Source organism: Glycine soja, chromosome 11 (assembly GCF_004193775.1).
Source record: "Glycine soja cultivar W05 chromosome 11, ASM419377v2, whole genome shotgun sequence".
NCBI classification, from domain to species: Eukaryota; Viridiplantae; Streptophyta; class Magnoliopsida; order Fabales; family Fabaceae; genus Glycine; species Glycine soja.
In genome coordinates this window covers 49,789,175-49,805,190 of record NC_041012.1, presented here as the reverse complement: position 1 = coordinate 49,805,190, position 16,016 = coordinate 49,789,175, and the positions used below count along the sequence as shown (strand labels likewise).

Below are 16,016 nucleotides of genomic sequence, written 5' to 3'. Positions count from 1 at the left end.
CAAGTACTCTAGGTAATGGCAAGGTGAAGAAGCAATGCTAGTTGCTAGCTCCATATGAGTCTACGAAATTAAGAAAGATATATGCATATATAGATGTATATGAAATTGAAAGTTTGATTGATGAATGCACGTGCTGGGTCTAACGCAAATAACAGTGTGAAGTGCCTCGGAAGCTCGTATAATTTGACTCGCTAGAATTACACTGTTACTTTGATTAGTAGTATAGAAGCTAGCTATTGCCTATTGGTATATATAGAGCTCGAAAGCGAGAGGCAGAGAGAAAAGTGGTCCAGCTTAGTCTATGGCTGACTGACACCCACAGCAGCCGTGTTGATAAGGAGAGAAATTTAATAACACATTCAGTGGGCAACAATTTCTTTATTAATTATTCCCTTTCTCTCCTCTCTTTCACCAATTCTCCAAAATTTCAACCCCCCCAAACTCAAGATTTGTGCTGTCAGAGCGATTCACATGTACGTCCCAATTTCATTTTCTTCTATAATATATCTATGTACCTTTTCTTGTCTCAAATCCAAAATTAAATAAATGTTTCTATTATTTTTTATAAAAAAAATCTTGGATGTTTTACTTTGTTTATGCAGTGCCTGTGTTACGGTTGTCTGCTTTCAAAGCTTTTGAAGTTGTACTTTCGGAATTTGCAAGGTAGTGTTGTTTAGGACACTTCAATTTTCTTCGGTTCCAAAACATGATGTCTCAAGAAGCAATATCTGTTCCTTCCAACAACCTCAGAGACCCCTCGGTTCAACTTCATGAACCAAACTCAAACTCAAATTCAAACCCTAATAATCCTAACCCTAATTCACTTAAGAGAAAAAGAAGCCTACCCGGAACACCAGGCAAGTTATTCAACTCCTTCATGTTATATATGCACTGTTGTAATTCTTAATTAATTGAGAAAAATATTATATATGATTAATTACGGATTAATCAAACAAATCAAGCAGATCCGAATGCAGAAGTGATTGCTCTGTCGCCAAAGTCGCTGATGGCGACCAACCGATTCATCTGCGAAGTGTGCAACAAGGGTTTCCAGAGGGACCAGAACCTGCAGCTGCACCGGCGAGGGCACAACTTACCGTGGAAGCTGCGGCAGAGAAACAAGGAAGAGGTGGTGAAGAAGAAGGTGTACGTTTGTCCAGAGAAGAGTTGTGTGCACCACGACCCTTGCAGAGCCCTGGGAGACCTCACCGGAATAAAAAAGCACTTCAGCAGAAAGCACGGTGAGAAGAAGTGGAAGTGCGACAAGTGCTCCAAGAAATACGCTGTTCAATCTGACTGGAAAGCCCATAACAAGATTTGTGGGACTAGACAGTACAAATGTGACTGTGGCACAATATTCTCCAGGTAGCTATATTAATACTACTACCCCACTTCTTCAATATATTATCAACCTCATTCAATTAACTATATATTAGCTAGTACTTCATTTGTTGCTTTAATTATGTTCATTGCAGTCAAAGAAGCTCAACATCCTTATGCATATATGTTTAATTATGAGTATAAGTTAATTTAATTTGTCAAGCTATTTATGGCACCAGATAAAATATGTATAATGTGTCTAATTCGTTGAATTTAATGCATGCCGGGACATGAATTAAATGCTTAAAGTTTTGACTTGAGAAACGGAGAATTAATGTTGAGGAATTAATTGTTATACTTGTGTAACATTAATTCAGGAAGGACAGCTTTGTAACGCATGGAGCCTTTTGTGACGCCATGGCGGAACAAAATGCGAGGCTTCCGGCGGTTTTATCAAACCTTGGAAGCGAGATTTTGATGAATGCTGCTCAAGGTCCAAGAGTAATGCCACAGGCTTTACAATTACATGGGTTTCATAATTCAGAGTTTGGTGGGCCAGGCTCAGAACCATACATGGGGAATTTTGCGGATGTGAACCATGTCGAGCATAATAAGCTAAGGATGCCACTATGGCTAGACCAGACCAATAATATTCCTCTTCAGCTTAATCATCATCATCATCATCATCCTCTAAGCGTCTCAAGCAACAACTCTTCAAGTTTGTTCTCACCAGGAACAACCTTGGCTGAGGCAAACAACATGTTTGGGACATCATCGTCGTCACAGGGACAGTGGCTGAATTACCGATACCACCCAGAAGCATCATTTACACATGCCAACGTTTCTATTCCTCATGGACTGAAGCTAGAGCAAGAAGAAAACAAAGGGGACTTGTCGCATAGTGTGAGCTCTTTGTACCAAAGTCACATGGAACCTACAAGGATGAGTGGTGGTAATAATAATTTGGCCTTCGACAACTCCAACTTTGGCCTGTTGGACCCGAACATGTCAAGCACGTCCAGCAACAACAACAACCGCTACAACAATAACGTGGTTGAAATTCAGAAATTGTTCAAGCAAGGAAACCAGGCTGTTGAGAACTTCAACCACATGGTGAATTCCCAGGCAAGCACCAACAATATTATTGGAGGTGGGTTTTCATTGAGTAGCACCAAGGGTTTGGAGCACATGGTGATGCCGCGGATTGAAGAGTGGGAGAGTGGAGAACCAGAAATAATGCAGAAGCAACAACTACGTTCAAGTACTTCAAACGCTACTGAAGAGCACTTAACCAAAGATTTCATGGGTATTGGACCAGTGATCAACCTGCAAAGCCAGTTCCGTGGACATTACTGATCATCGAGCGGGCGAGCTAGGTTCAAAATAATTAATGAAGCTATAAGGTTAAGGTAGTGAAGTTGTGTGATACATAAGTACGTGTAGCAGATGATATGTACTCAAGGTTTTAAAAATCGATCCATGACTGTAACTTGATCACGATTAGGATCATATTAATCATGCACATTTATTCATAATTTGTCACCATATCAACAAATACGATAAAATCGCAGTCCGACAAAGCCGCAACCTTGTATGTACGTACCTCAAAGTCACGATAACAATGAGATGATTAGGGGCATGATACCGAGTCGGATTCGGAAGCATGCACAGTGCACAGGGTGATATCACGTGATCATAAATATCGATATCATAAAGCCATCCCGTGAAGGAAGTGGGGGCCATTGCGTTTTGGAAGAGACAATATATATTCCCTGCATTCTATGCTGTGCTTGGTGTATTGTATATTGTTAATTAAGGTTAAGAATTAATTTGCCTGGTTTAATTTCTTTTAAGTTTTAGCTTCTTGTAGTTGATTTATAATGTATTATTATTATTATTACAGGGCAAACAAGTAGATACACGTACACAAAGCGCTTTCCTCCATGAATGTTGTAGAAACTGTTGCACTTACGTGCGTTGATTGAATAATGGCTTAGTTGATTATCTTAATAGTCGATCACTCGCTTTCTTGACCTATGTGTCAATTTTAAGATAAAATATTATCAGGTCATTTAGAATTATAATAGTCACACTAATTAATTTATGTTTTATATATAATTAAGTGTTATTAAGAAAAATTCAATTTACTTTATTTTTTGTCTTAATCGAGTTATTTATTATATATATCTGTCACTTAATTTACTTTTTTTTATCTTTTTTTTTCCTACCCCATTTACTCCAAAATGAGGTGCGCCCATTTTTCTTTTCCATATTATTGAGTGATGAATAATTAAATTTTACAATTAAAATTAAGATATGTTTTATAGTATATAATTAAAAATAATATTATGTTATTCATTAAATTAAGAAATTTCATTATTAATTTATAATTATTAGAAGAAGTATAATTTAAAAATATATATACAACCAAAACGGATTTGCACAACTCAGAATATAATTCAATCTCATCTTCAGATATCATTTTTCAAATCTCATAAAGTATTTCTTTGGTTCAACATTCTGAAACATTAAAATGCACCTCAATTTCTTCTTTAACTTAGCTCATGCTACGTTGATACAACTTTACTGGCTACAGTGTCTTGGCTATTATGACCTACTTTATTTGTTTTCGTGACCTTTGGGTGGCAGTGAACTGCTTTCCTCCTGAAATAAAATACTATATAAAGAGGCAAAAGCTTTCTTTCCAGCTATGTCAGTTTTGTTGTTTTTCACACTCACATATATTATCTGATGTACAACAGCATCACGAGTGATTCAACAATTAAACGAAGTGATTTGTACAGTAGTTTGATCCGGAAACATATTAAAGGAGTGTCGAAATTTTTTTTTCCTTCATTTATATAATTGTTTAAAATTTAAATGTCTAATTTTAAATAAATAAAAACTTTTAAAAATTTGGTCCAAATAATAATAATAATGATTTTAAAATATTTATTATTTTTACTCACAATTTTATATTTAAATTTCAATTACATAATTTTTAATAATTGTTTGTCTCGGGATAACAGAATCAAAAGATGCCGTGAATAACATATCATTTTATTAGTTTAAACATTAAATAATTTACATTTTTTTACTAGATTTCTTACCTTTTATCTTTTTCATAGATATACATGCATATAAAAAAAAATTAATTACTAAATAGATCACTATTTTTTACGAATTCTTTTAATAAATTCCTGTTTTTTTTTAAAAAAAAAAGTTGGCCCATGAAATTATCTTTCAGTGGTTTAAAACTACCATAAAACGATAATTTGTGGTAGTTTTAAAAATCTTAAGAACTCAATTAAATAATAATAATTTAAGAATTAATTTCTAAATTTACGATTAATTTAGAACTTCCTTACTAGTTTAATCTATAAAAATACTCGTATAAAATTAAAAGAGACAACAATAAGTTTTCGACTTTAATTGTACATAAAATATTTTCAACAAATATTTGAATTAAAACTCCTTTACCTCCGACCTGATTTAATTGTTAATAGTCCGTATGTTCATAACAAATGCTAAAACATAAAGTTATATAGCGTTAGACCATACGACTGTTATTAAAAAAGAGAGAGAGAGAGAGAGAAATTCTCAGGACTGTTTTTTCTGCACTTTAGATATCACACTGACTTTTTATATATATTTTTTTTTGAATTTCATTTTCTTGATTTATTCGTTTGGAATGAAACCACAATACCATGTACGAGAGTCCGAATCAGCAAGAATTTCCCTCCATCCGGCTAGCTCTATCCAGCAAGAATGAAGACTGTTAGATTGTAATTTAATGGCTGAGATTAAAACTTAAAAGAAGATGCTCTGCAAAACCAATTGGCAGCAACTTGGGACCAGGAAAATTTGGAATGATATATGATGCTTTTTGAAATGTAATGATTCTGTGAATAGATCTCTGATGTTCAATATTTTTTTTTGCATTGTTATGTCCTATATTTATCTCCTGTCTTATCACTTCTAAAAAAAGAAACGCCCACGTTTAAAATGGGCCGCAGTAAATGGTCCTTAACATATGAGACGAGTCCTATTCTACAATCAGATAACGACTTTTTAACATATCTACCCGATATGAATGCCCAAGCTATATATATCACCATGTTCGTTCAATTTAAGATGCAAGTTGCAGCCTAATCAACAAAACAGACATACATTACATAAATACGTCCCCAAATGCTCCAAAGTAAATGTCAAAACCCAAACTATATATGCACAAAAAAACAATCACAAACTCGATCGTGACTCAAATCCTCATATCGTGACTCCAAGAGCAAGAACAAGAACAATAGTCATCCACAGTATTTTCTCCACCTTCTTCAAACTCACAGAACCCGCAGAACTAGCATCCACCGGAACAACATCATCACCGCTACCACTTTTCCCGCTCCCGCCGGCGGACGAGCCCGTTTCACCGGATTTCGGCGAAACTCCGTTCGTCGGCGAGGGATCCTTAGCCTTTGAAAGCACAAAATCAAGCGGAACAAGCACTTTATCCACCTGATAAACAGCAAGCTTGTTGTCAGTCTAAACAGTACCTGTCACGGTGGCGTTAACGGCGCCGGTGGCCATGCTAACTCGGCTGCCGGCGTAGGTGGTGACGTTGAGTTGGAGCCTTGGGGAGCCATCGCCGGCTTGGGTCTGAACGGGGTTGGTGAGACTGTTGAAGTTGGAGATGGAGAGATGAAAGAAGAGAGTGTGGAACTGAAGAAGCTCCACTTTTTGTCTATCGTTAAGAGAGTTTAGAAAACCTGGTTTTTGCTTTGAGAATGCACTGTCTTCTGGAGCGAAAAGGGTTAGTCCTGAAGAAGATGAAGTGATGAGTTGTGAGTTGAGTTGGGTGGTTTTTTAACAAACCGGTGAGTACGGAGAATCTCTTGGCTTTGGGAAATGTCTATGGTGGGAGGTTTTGGGGTGGCGGAGACAGGAGAACCCGCGGGTGATGTGGGTACAAGGGGAACCGTGTTCATTCCTTGCGTTGGTGGATCGGAGGTTGAACCGGGGAGAGTTTTTGAGCTGATGTTGTAAGGGTGTTGATGGATAACTAGTACAAGTGAGACAGAGAAGCCTTTATCCTTAACCATCATTTTTAGTACGTGCATGATTGGGAAGGAAGTGTGTTTAGATAAAGTAAAAATGCTACTATCCTAGGCTAGCTACTTGAGAGTTGAGAGTGAGTTTCCTTTGTTTCTGTTGTTCGTGTCAGGAAAAAGGCCTAAGGGACTTTCTTTTTATATTTGTTGCCATGGGAGGAAATAATTGATAATCATAATCATGGTTTTAAATTTGTGGGTGTGATCACGTTCCGATGAGTCCAAAAAATTTTACATTACAGATAATTATGAAAAAATATGACTAATGCAGTCATAATTGTTAAAATGTCTTAACGTGGCAGTTACAATTGCGATTGAGAATTTAAAATCATGATCATAATTATAGGTGGCACTTCATTTAAAGAGAATGGACGAAAGGCAATTATGGTTTTTAGACGTCACAGAATCATTGAGAAATCATTTGAAGGTGGGAGATGGAGAAGTGTCATCGGGGATATTGTGATGTGCACCTATTTTGTCGCATTAATATTGTTACATCTCGAGTTGTCATCGGTTAGATATACGTGTGTATGGGATGTAATTTGAAAGGTGGTGACTCTAAATATTTAGGTTGGATAACTTGCTTCAATAAGGAGGAAATGATGATGTTATCAATCTGACAGGAGTTTAGTTTGGATTGAGAAAATTATTAGAATCTTTGTTTCCGAGGCAGTGATGCCACTGCTTGCTTGCATATTGAGTCGTTCATCATTTTTTAATTATATTTAAAATATTTTTCTTTCAAATTAATTGGTATAATTGCAGTACAAAAAATTGGTATGATATTTTTCTATTATTATTATTTGAATTTTGATAAGTATATCTGTTGTTTGTTACTAAATCTAATTTATTTCTTGTCAAGACTTAAATCCAATCCATGTAACAACAACGATTGTTTTACTTGCCACTTTTACTACTTTTTTTATTGGTTGGGTGCAGTAAAAGTATTGTCAAGAAGACATAAAAAGTTAGCTATGTTTTTGTTTAGTTGTAATTTTTTTTTCAGACCAATTCTTTAAATTTGAACACGAACTTAAAGCTAAATAAATTTAATAACTTATGAGTTTAATTTAAATCATATTTAAATATATAATTAAGACAAGATCAAAGTAACCTATAATGTAAGTTAAACAAAACTATAGTGTATTAATTAAAGTAGTCTAACTCATTTAACCAATCAATTATTATATTCAATTTGAATATTATTTCAAAGTTACCTTAGATCGATACAATGTATTATACCCCATGTAAAACGTAACAATTAATACTTTTTAACGTGTAAAAAGTCTAACATCCTACGTGTCAATTGTCCACGTACAGGTGGCTTGGACTGCTTTAACTGAAATAAAAGTGGTTTGTAGACACTTCGAATCTACTTATACCTACTATAAGAAAGAAAAGTTAAGATATAATAGGAGGAATAATACGTTATAAACAAAAAACAAAAAAAACAGGTTGTATAATTTTTTTTAGGCAAAATAGGTGGTATAATAAGAAGAGGAAAATATGAAGAAAATGATAAAATGTTAATAAGATCTTTGTAACGGATGAATGTTAAGTAGATATATCATTACTCTAACCGAAGTTAATTCTTCAATCAATTCAATGGGACATTGATATGCTTTATTTGCTATTCAGAAAAAAAAAAAAACTTTATTTTCTTAATCAGAAGAAAAACTAGGTCAGACTCAACTCAAATGCGAAGATGGGCTATAGTTCACATCTTTGTCGCTTGATTCCGGCCCACTCTCCAATAATGTATACAAATAAGGCCCAATATTAAATGAACTTAGAGTAAGATCACGTGTTGGGCCCCAATGATCAAGAATACCAGAGCTTTTTGTGTTGTGTAGACATTTAAGATCCTGATTGGATGGATGAGGAAAAGATTCCTCATCAAATGGAGTAACTTTATTGTTGGTGCATGCTTTAGAGTTTAGATGTAAAAGAGTAATATATAACAAGTTTATTTCAATCATATATAAATTCATGATAGAGATACAAACATCTCAATTAATGCTCTAATAATCCACTCATATGTATATATATATATATAAGACAAGACTGGACTATCATATCAATATATATAGCATAATAGTTAGTTCAAATATTCTTCATTGGTATATCCAGCCACACGATCGTCCTATATATATCCAAGTTTATGCTGCGAACACTCCCACAAAGGCAAGACCAAGAACAAGAGACACCCACATTCCACTTACACCAATTCTTACACCACCAGAGGTCACAGTAGGAACAACCTGCGTCGAGGACTCCGAGGATTGTTCCGGTTTAGGCGACGGCTTCTCCTTTTCAGGTTTAGGCGCCTCCGCCACATCATTCGCGGAGGTCACCGGCGCCGGCTTTAGAGCGGGTGCGGGAGCGAGTGGCTTCTTGGTAGTAGCAACAAACTCAGAAGGAAGAAGCACCTTACCCACCCTATAAACCGCAAGATGCTTATCCGTGTATATAACCCCATTCATTGTGGCATTAACCGCACCGGTTGAAATGTTCACACTACCCCCGTAACTAATAACGTTGAGTTCGACCTTACCGGGCTTGTTACCCGCGAGAGTGCGAACGGGGTTGGTGAGGGTGTCGAAGTTGGAGGCGGAGACGAAGTCAGGGAGCACGTGGAACTGCACGAGCTCGAGCTTCTTGCCGTCGGAGAGGGAGTTGAGGAACCCCGGCTTCAGCTCCGAGAAGGCGCCGTCGTCGGGGGCAAGGATGGTGAGCCCGCCGGACTTTATGGTTAGGAGCTGGGAGTTCAGTTGGTTTATTAGTTGGGTGGTTTTCATGAGGCGGAGGAAGATGTTGAACGAGTTCGCTTGTTGAAGGACTTGCACTATGTCGGTGGTGCCGCCGGAGGGCTGGGGTGGTGTTGGGGCGGAGGCCGCTGGAGTAGTGGGGGGAGCTTGTGCCGGTGCGGTGGCCGGAGCTATCGCTGCTAAAGTGGTTGAATGCAAGAGAGAAATTACAAGTGTTAATGAGATGGGTAAGACTAAAAGAGAGTGTTTTATCATTTTGGGTAAATTAAGGTTTGAGAGGGTTTGGTGTTTTTTAGGAGGGAATCCCTAATGAGAGAGTGTTTGTTTGGTTGATGTGTTGGAGGAATGAAGCGAGGGGTTATATATATATATATATATTGTGGATTTTGGTTTCTTTGTGATTTGTGAACGTGCGTGGTGTTATTTGGTTGGGATATTATTAAGGTGGTGTATCATTTAGGATGGATATGTGTATGTGATTGAGGGTGAGAGGTTAATTAAGCGGACAGGGAGAGTGAGAGCTCAATAAGATGTAAGAAGAGAATTTGGATGCGTGAGTTGCGTTGTTACGTGGTGAGGTATGTCTGGTTTATCTATCTGGCAAGGAGATTAGGGTGATGCGTCATGTGAGGATTGAAATTTGAAACTATAGAACACTTTTTTTATTTGTATAATTTTGCTCGAGAAGGTGGGGAAAAACGAGTGAGAGCTCAATTTGATGTAGGCGTATATAATTTTATACGAGTTAGATGCATTGCATGTGTTGCTTCTATTTACAAGGCATTCCTAAATCCACCCTTTTTAAATTCTTAAAATTAAAAGAAATCATGTTATTTTTTCCCTTATTTCCCCTAAATCTTGTAAGAGAAATGAACATAAAGTGGTATATTCATAAAAAAAAAAGGTATGATGACATTTCACGTTATTTTTTTAATTAATTTATTTGCTAGTCCACTTAAATAACCTTGCATACTTATCCCATTTTCCGAATTATTATGGTGTTTTCTGTTTGGTCATCTATAACAGAAAAGATAGGCCACGAAAACCAACCTAGGAAAAAAAATGAAACAAAGTTCTATATTACTATTTTATTCTCAGACCCACCCTTCAACTTTGTAGCATTAGAACTCATAAGCCAAAATTAACAAAAATGCATTTAGAGTGAAAATGTCTTAGCTTGCTGGCAAGATCTATACTTGATATATGATATCTGTTTTTTTTTTTTTTTTAAAAGATGGATACATATTGCAACTTTTACTTTTGCAAACAAATATTAGGTATAGCTAGATCGATCTTACTAGCAAGCTAAGACATGCATTTTCACTCTAAATTTATTTTTGTTAACTTGGACTTGTGAGTTCTAATGCTACAAAGTATGAGTTCTAATGCTACAAAGCTAAAGGATGGGTGCAAGAATAAAATAATAATATATAAATGTTCTATATTATTATTGTATTCCCACACCTACCCTACATTTCTTTAATATTACAACTGTCATTAACAGTATATTAGAAAGTTATCAAGGGTTGACGTTTACTCATATAACACTAGTATAATTATAAGAGCATCTTGTAATTTTTTCACTATCCTTTTTTTTGACAGACAGTTCATTATCTTTTACTCAATCAATTAAATAATATTTTTCTACTGTACTTCTTTTCTCTATTAATTTTAACCTTTTATGATGTATATAGCCACACTAAGTTGGAGTGACTTGCATCTTCCCTCAAAGTTATAATAGCTTAAGTGACATAAATTCACTTCAAAACCTAGATATAAATTTACTGTGAATTATGTTAATTCATTTTCTTCGGTTATAGTCTGTTCAACTTTATATTGGACTTCACTCACTGTAACTGTAAGCTTGAAAGCTTCCGAATGACCAAATTAACTTCCACATCCTCCTCAGTGAAGAAATACATTAATGGGTGCTGCAACAAATCTTCTTCTGTATTTTTTTTCTTGGCATCCACACAGATTGTTTTCGACTCATACCATACATCATACTACAAATTAAATCAAAATACTCAAAGCAAGCCAGACATTTTTACAAGCCAAAAAGGACAACTAGCAATTATTCCCATCATCTTCATCAGAAATACACAAAGAGAAAAAAAAAACTTCGTACCCCATTGCCCAGAGGCTCTTCGCTATGCGAAGGTATGGGGGAGGGATGTTGTACGCAGCCTTACCCATGCATATGCAAAGAGGCTGTTTCCGGATTCGAACCCATGACCAACAAGTCACCAAGGCACAACTTTACTGCTGCACCAATACACAAAGAGAAGACTGAACAAAATTTAAAGAAACACAAGAAACATGTTGATTCAAGACTTCAAGTCAATAGCATTGCTACTACAACGAAAAGCTACTCCAAGGGACATCAACCGACTCCAAGAAACACAAGAAACGTGTTGGTTCAAGTCAATAACATTGTTGTTGATACAGAGGAGCCCTCTTACGTAACACAAGAACTGTCCTAAAATATAAAATTCAATGATTCATGCAGTTCATATTTGTTAGGAATAAATAGTGCTGTAATTGGATTGAGACTTGGGAGGAGGAAGGGACTGAATTCCATCTTTTTCTTTTTAATGTTACCAATTAGTTCCCTGCTATTGCTGGTTTTATATAAAATGACATGCAGGAAAATATCATGAATCAAGGAAAACATCTGCACCTACTGTATTTCTATGATAATCTGTAAAATTAAAGAAACATTATCAACATATAAGAAGAAAACTACTTACAGGTTGATTAGCCTCCTCAGGGTTGGAGAAGCAGACAAAGCCAAACTCCTTGCTTATCCCTTTGTCATCTCTCATAACTTTGTGTCATCAATGTTCTTCACTTAAATGTTTGATCCCTTGTATTTCAATTTCAACGTAAGAATCAAATCTTGAAATACAAGGGATCAAACGTTTAAGAGAAGAATTTGGTGATGTCCTTCCTGCACATGAAGATCAAGAACAGCCACAACGCTTCTAAATTGTAATTTCCATCTGTTCTGTCAAAAAAGAGAAAAAAAGAGAAGGTCTTGCATGCAGCCATGAAAACTACTGTTTTATTAGCCTCCTCAGGGTTGGAGAAGCATACAAAACCAAACTTGAACTAATTCAAATTCAAAAATACAGATCAAATCAGATATATGGTAAAAAAAACAACTGAATTAGAGATTTGATTCTATTTAGAGATTAGAGAAACTTGATGATCAAGTTTCTTAATCTGCAACAACTCTCCATATGCTCTAAGGGTCCCCTGGCTCCTTAAACGAGTGAGTGTATAGATCATTAACGGAGTCTATATATAACTCATTGATAAGAGATAAGATGATAAAAATAAGATTAATCCTAATCAAATCTAAGTTGTAACACTTAGATAAAGATAAGGTCTATCCTAATCTAATCTAAGTTATAACAATTAGATAAAGATAAAATATATTCTAATGTTGTCTAACTACCAATTAGGTAAAAAACTAAATAAATCTGTGCTAATCTAAACATAGTTGTTACGATAAGATTTGCGTTCAAATTACAAGATGTGACCAATCCTGCCCCGTCTATAGCTTGAACATCTCATCCAATGCTAACTATCTTCAAATTAAAACAGTATATTGGGACCCCCTCATGGACTAATTGTGAAACTTAATTGTGGTGGGGATTTGAATTTGCTAACTCAGAAGGCTGCTGCAGGTTGCATCCCTCAGGGATATCACCTTGGCCATTTTATAGTAGGCCTCACTTTTTCTTTGGGATCATGTACTGTGTCTTATAAGGGACTACAACTCACTATCTAGAGGTTTCCAGAGGATTTTAGTGGAGAGTGATTCTCTGGTTTCCATCATTCTTATTACCATAGTGGGAATTATTTTTTGCACTCGAATTTGTATTTGATGATAATATAGAGACAGAAAAATGAAGAAAAGCATAGTGGTATATTAAAAATTTGCTATAAACACCAACAATACTATCTATAGTAGAAAGTTAGTTTTCTGTAAAGTGGTAAACACACATTTGGTGCTTAAGTCATTGAACATGATTATTTCTCATGGAGAATATTTATAGGAAAAAGAAATACTAATGGGTGAAGATTCACTTGAAGGATTAGTCATTTACCAGCTTGTGAATTTCGATTCAAATCTATATTTGAAAAAACACTTAATCCTCCTCAGTGGAACCCAGTATCTCAATAGAAGTCTCAAACGAGAAATATATCTATGTATATATGTACGTACTTGAAACTGTAGGATAAAACTAAACAAAACTTACACGCAACACTAGAAAACTAAAAGAAACTTGTGACCCATTTTCTATTGAAACTTGTGGAAAAAATTCTTCATTTGGCAACTAACAATACACAAAATTCTCAATATAAGATGCGAACGAGTAAAGAAAAACCTTCAAAATCCAATACATATTTCACCACAGACTGAATTAATCAATACAAAAAGAAGCAAAAGAATAATTAAAAAGTGCTAGAAAAAGTTCATGATTCCCCTTTAATCCAACCAATCCCCCCAAAAAAAGCATGTAGAAAATTTTAACAAAGCACAACAACATCGGACCCCAAGTAGCATACTTCATGTACCAGTAACTCGTTCAAGCTATCATAATTGTCACAACGAAAACACTGCTGCAATAGTAGCCACTGCAAGGGTCATCACCCACATTCTATTCATGTGTTTCAAGCTGATAGCAGCAGAGTCATTATCCGCAGCAGAAGGACCCTCCGTAGATTTCTTTGCAGAAGAAGCCTTAGCCTTAGCAGGTGAAGGTGCTGGTGGAGGAGGCTTAGGAACGAAGAAATCCCTCGGAAGAAGAACCTTGTCCACTTGATAAATCGCGAGCTGGTGATCGGAGTAAACACTTCCACCAACTGTGGTGTTAACAACACCTGTTGTCAAGTTCACTTGGTTCCCTGAGCTTGTTATGTTCAATGCCAACCTATCAGGGTCATCACCGGCTTGCGTTCTAACCGGGTTGCTAAGAGTGTCGAAGTTTGAGATTGAAACAAATGTTGGTAGCACGTGGAATTGGATAAGTTCATTCTTCTGTTGATCGTTGAGGGAGTTGAGGAAGCCGGGTTTGAGGCTTTGGAAGGCATTGTCGTTTGGTGCAAACACTGTTAATCCGTTGTTTGAGTTCAAAAGCTGGGCGTTGATTTGGGTTGAGACTTGTGTTGTGGTGAGGAGACGGATAAGGGTGGTGAATCCTCCGGCTTTTTTGAGGATTCTGATGATGTCTGTTGGGGCTGAGGAAGGTGATGGTGCTGGGGTGGTTTGAGCTGAAGTGAAGAGAACCATTAGGAGAAGTGAAAGTGAGAAGAGAAGGTGTTTCTTCATCATCATCACCATCTTTTGTGTTCTGAGAATCAGTGAGTGAGGTGTTGAATGACTGAATGGAAGAGTGGTCCTTGCTTGGTGTGGGAGTGAGGGAAGGAGTGTGGAATTTATTGAGGATTCATAAGGAATTAAGATGAAATTAGGTGGAATGTTTAGTTAGCAATTAGCAAAGTTGATTGGGTTGATAAGAAACGAATTCACATCTTAAAAGGACGTGGGTTTAATTATCGTAGCTGATGTAAGAACATTGTTGTTAAATAATTTATAAATATCTCTATAGGTGCTCGTTGAGCCTTGAGACCTATCCTGATCCTCGTGAGTTTCCAAAGATCTAACTCATCTAAACTTTTTATTTAAAAAAGAAAAAGAAAAAACTAGGCTGTTATAGTATCATCTTGGACATTATTGAAAGGTGGGGTGTGTGTGTCAATGGAGAGGTGGTGGTAGTAATGTAGTAGGCTAGTAGTAGCCACTTGGATTTTGCTTAGGAAAGCAGGAAAAACAGTGGGATCTCTCAAGTGGGGGCAAAAAAAGATGAGCATGATTGCTTAACGTTCGCTTGTAAGTTGATATTGTTCTGAAATTGGTAAGAGAATCCAGTGCTTGCCGATATCTTAAGGAACAAGTTCATTATTTTATTTATTTTTGTTTTGATAATTTGAGGATGATTAATGATAATTTGGGTTGGGTGAGTAACGTGAGTTGGGTTCCCTGATCAAATCCCGCATGGATATTGGATGGTAACCTCTAACCTACGTTGCATTGCTACTTGCTCGGTGTTCAATGCCTGTGGGTCATGTATATGATTGTGTCCTTTTGCTTTTGTTGAGAAAATTTTCTCATTGTCCTGTGTATGTACAAAGAAGGAAATGTAACTAACTGTCAAATGCTTCTTTAACCCCTTTTTCTTTACAAGTTAAAGTCTCACTTTGAAGGTTCTATTTTATTGCTTCATATGATCAAGTATAGATATTTTGATCTTTAAATTCAGTTATTGTGGAGCTCCAGGGCTATTGTGTGCACATGGCCATAAACCAATGAGACCAAGGTTAAAGTGGTTTCAAAGGTTGAACAACTTGTATTAAAATTAGCAACGACATTGATAACTAAAACTAACAAAACAAATACTCATTTTGACTTGATCTTGACCATTCAACTAAGGAAATCCATTAGTGGATATTTGTTTATCAGCTTGGAAAAATTAGCTGTTGAGTGTTGGAACATGAAAGGTTCAGCTCAAGTTAACATCCCACAAACAGGATCAAGGTCTCTAGAGTTCTTTCCCCCTTTGGTTAGCTATCGGCAAGCTATGATTAATATTCTACATTTGAACTGACAATTTTGCGATTTGTATCATCTTTTAATCTTAAATGATAAATGATACTATTAAAAGAGAAAAATACTAAATTCTATCATGTAATGTAAGCACTCATCATTATTTGATATATGATTTATTGGTTAAAGAAATGCATCTCTGTG

At 36.1% G+C, this 16,016-nt stretch overlaps 3 protein-coding genes and 1 pseudogene across 3 annotated transcripts; 1 reads left to right on the top strand and 3 right to left on the bottom strand.

Annotated features, from left to right (window-relative positions):
• Nucleotides 1-294: 294 nt before the first annotated feature.
• Nucleotides 295-3,251, top strand: LOC114377290 (zinc finger protein BALDIBIS-like). The gene is made up of 4 exons (XM_028335736.1): nucleotides 295-473; nucleotides 603-857; nucleotides 966-1,365; nucleotides 1,698-3,251. Exons 2-4 carry the CDS (start codon nucleotides 707-709, stop codon nucleotides 2,674-2,676), a joined length of 1,530 nt encoding a protein of 509 aa, XP_028191537.1. The 5' UTR covers nucleotides 295-473; nucleotides 603-706; the 3' UTR covers nucleotides 2,677-3,251.
• A 2,218-nt stretch (nucleotides 3,252-5,469) lies between these two features.
• Nucleotides 5,470-6,599, bottom strand: LOC114375884 (annotated as a pseudogene).
• A 1,772-nt stretch (nucleotides 6,600-8,371) lies between these two features.
• On the bottom strand, nucleotides 8,372-9,555 carry LOC114374910 (fasciclin-like arabinogalactan protein 11). Its single transcript, XM_028332635.1, has one exon. The coding sequence runs from the start codon at nucleotides 9,449-9,451 to the stop codon at nucleotides 8,588-8,590; it is 864 nt and encodes a 287-aa protein (XP_028188436.1). The 5' UTR covers nucleotides 9,452-9,555; the 3' UTR covers nucleotides 8,372-8,587.
• A 3,926-nt stretch (nucleotides 9,556-13,481) lies between these two features.
• On the bottom strand, nucleotides 13,482-14,742 carry LOC114373931 (fasciclin-like arabinogalactan protein 12). Its single transcript, XM_028331510.1, has one exon. The coding sequence runs from the start codon at nucleotides 14,547-14,549 to the stop codon at nucleotides 13,812-13,814; it is 738 nt and encodes a 245-aa protein (XP_028187311.1). The 5' UTR covers nucleotides 14,550-14,742; the 3' UTR covers nucleotides 13,482-13,811.
• Nucleotides 14,743-16,016: the final 1,274 nt, after the last annotated feature.